This window comes from Vulpes lagopus, chromosome 11 (assembly GCF_018345385.1).
Source record: "Vulpes lagopus strain Blue_001 chromosome 11, ASM1834538v1, whole genome shotgun sequence".
Taxonomy (NCBI): domain Eukaryota; kingdom Metazoa; phylum Chordata; class Mammalia; order Carnivora; family Canidae; genus Vulpes; species Vulpes lagopus.
In genome coordinates, this window is record NC_054834.1 from 61,553,009 (window position 1) to 61,554,922 (window position 1,914).

At 40.8% G+C, this 1,914-nt stretch overlaps 1 protein-coding gene across 1 annotated transcript; it reads left to right on the forward strand.

Annotated features, from left to right (window-relative positions):
* The first annotated feature begins 280 nt into the window (after nucleotides 1-280).
* Nucleotides 281-1,240, forward strand: LOC121472335 (olfactory receptor 5A2). The gene has a single exon (XM_041723608.1). The coding sequence runs from the start codon at nucleotides 281-283 to the stop codon at nucleotides 1,238-1,240; it is 960 nt and encodes a 319-aa protein (XP_041579542.1).
* Nucleotides 1,241-1,914: the final 674 nt, after the last annotated feature.

A 1,914-nucleotide genomic window follows, 5' to 3' on the forward strand; every position in this document is an offset into this window, starting at 1 on the left:
CTGAGGACAAAACTCCGATTATTGGTTACCAGTTACTCGTTACTCCATTAGAGAGACCTTCTTCTAATCAACAAGATGTATGGCATAGAGATTTTAAATAGTGCCAAGAGATTATCATGGGCAGACTTCCTCAAAGAAGAAGAAACAGCTAGCAGGTGGCTGTGATGTTGACTTGGTGTTAATTGTTTATATGATTTTCCAGGAAATATCCACTCATAATAACAAACACAATCTAACTGATCACGGGATTGTTTCTTTCCTTAATGCAGGAAGTAGGTCTATGGTTGCAGGAAAGAACAACACAATTGTGACAAAATTCATCCTCCTGGGATTTTCAGATCATCCTCAAATGAAGCTTTTCCTTTTCGTGTTGTTTCTGGGGATTTATCTCTTGACACTAGCCTGGAACCTGAGTCTCATTGTCCTCATCAGGATGGACTGCCACCTGCACACGCCCATGTACTTCTTCCTCAGTAACCTATCTTTCCTAGATATCTGCTATGTGTCCTCCACAACTCCCAAGATGCTCTCTGACATCATCACAGGGCAGAAAACCATTTCCTTTGTTGGCTGTGCCACTCAGTACTTTGTGTTCTGTGGAATGGGGCTGACTGAATGCTTTCTTTTGGCAGCCATGGCATATGACCGCTATGCTGCAATCTGCAACCCATTGCTCTACACAGCCCTCATTTCCCACACCCTTTGTTTAAAGATGGTGGTTGGTGCCTATGCAGGTGGATTCCTCAGTTCTTTGATTGAAACATACTCTGTCTATAAGCATGATTTCTGTGGGCCCAACATGATTGACCACTTCTTCTGTGACCTTCCTCCCGTTCTGGTTCTATCATGCTCTGATATCTTTACCAGCCAGGTGGTGAACTTCATTGTGGGTGTTGTTGTTGGAATGGTATCTGTCCTTGTGATCCTCATCTCTTATGGTTATATTGTTGCTGCTGTCCTAAAGACCAGCTCAGCTAAAGGTAGGACCAAAGCCTTCAGCACCTGTGCCTCTCACCTGGCTTCTGTGACTCTTTTCTATGGTTCTGGTCTCTTTATGTACATGCGACCTAGTTCTAGCTACTCCCTAAACCGGGACAAGGTGGTGTCCATATTCTATGCTCTGGTGATCCCTATGGTGAATCCGATCATCTACAGTTTTAGGAATAAGGAGATTAAAAATGCCATGAAGAAAGCTATGCAGAAGGATCATGTGCTTTCTCACGGGCCTTTGTTTTTCTGATCCTGAGGTAATGTTTACAAAGAGGCTGTGAGATGGGTCAGTTGTGCAGATTTTCATGCAGTTTTGGACTAGTTGATCTACACAATGATTTGTGTTGACTAGACTTTTCTCCCCTTTCCAATATTCCCCTAACTAGTTTACTTATTGGTTATCTAGAAAACAGTTTGGCTATTATTGGTTTCTAGAATGAATAGCATTGCATATACTGAGATTATAAATGCTCAACTTAGCAGAAAACCTCACCATGACAAAGACTGAATGACCAGGAACAACAAAGTAGAGTTTGTGTCTGTAGGAAGAAAACATTGAAAAAAAAAAGTTAGTCTAGCATTCAGGATAGTGTTTTTTTAAGATAGGTAGGAATATATAGCATAATAACCTGAGGAGGGGACACTTTTTCTAAAGAACAGTTGCTTTTCCTTTTATGAATTTCTAATCACATGAGCACCACAAGGCAGATACCCTCTCCTATTTGGGAATCTAACTCTCAGTGAGCCACTGTGACTGATGAGGGGAGAGTACTGACTCTTTAAATATGTTAAGGCAAGAAAGAGATAAAAAACTTCTGATTAGGGCCTTAATGACTAAACAATCTATGGCTAATTCAATCAGCTACACAAAAGAGTCACTACAATGATTTAAATAAAGCCAGGAATTTGTCATTTAATCTGAAG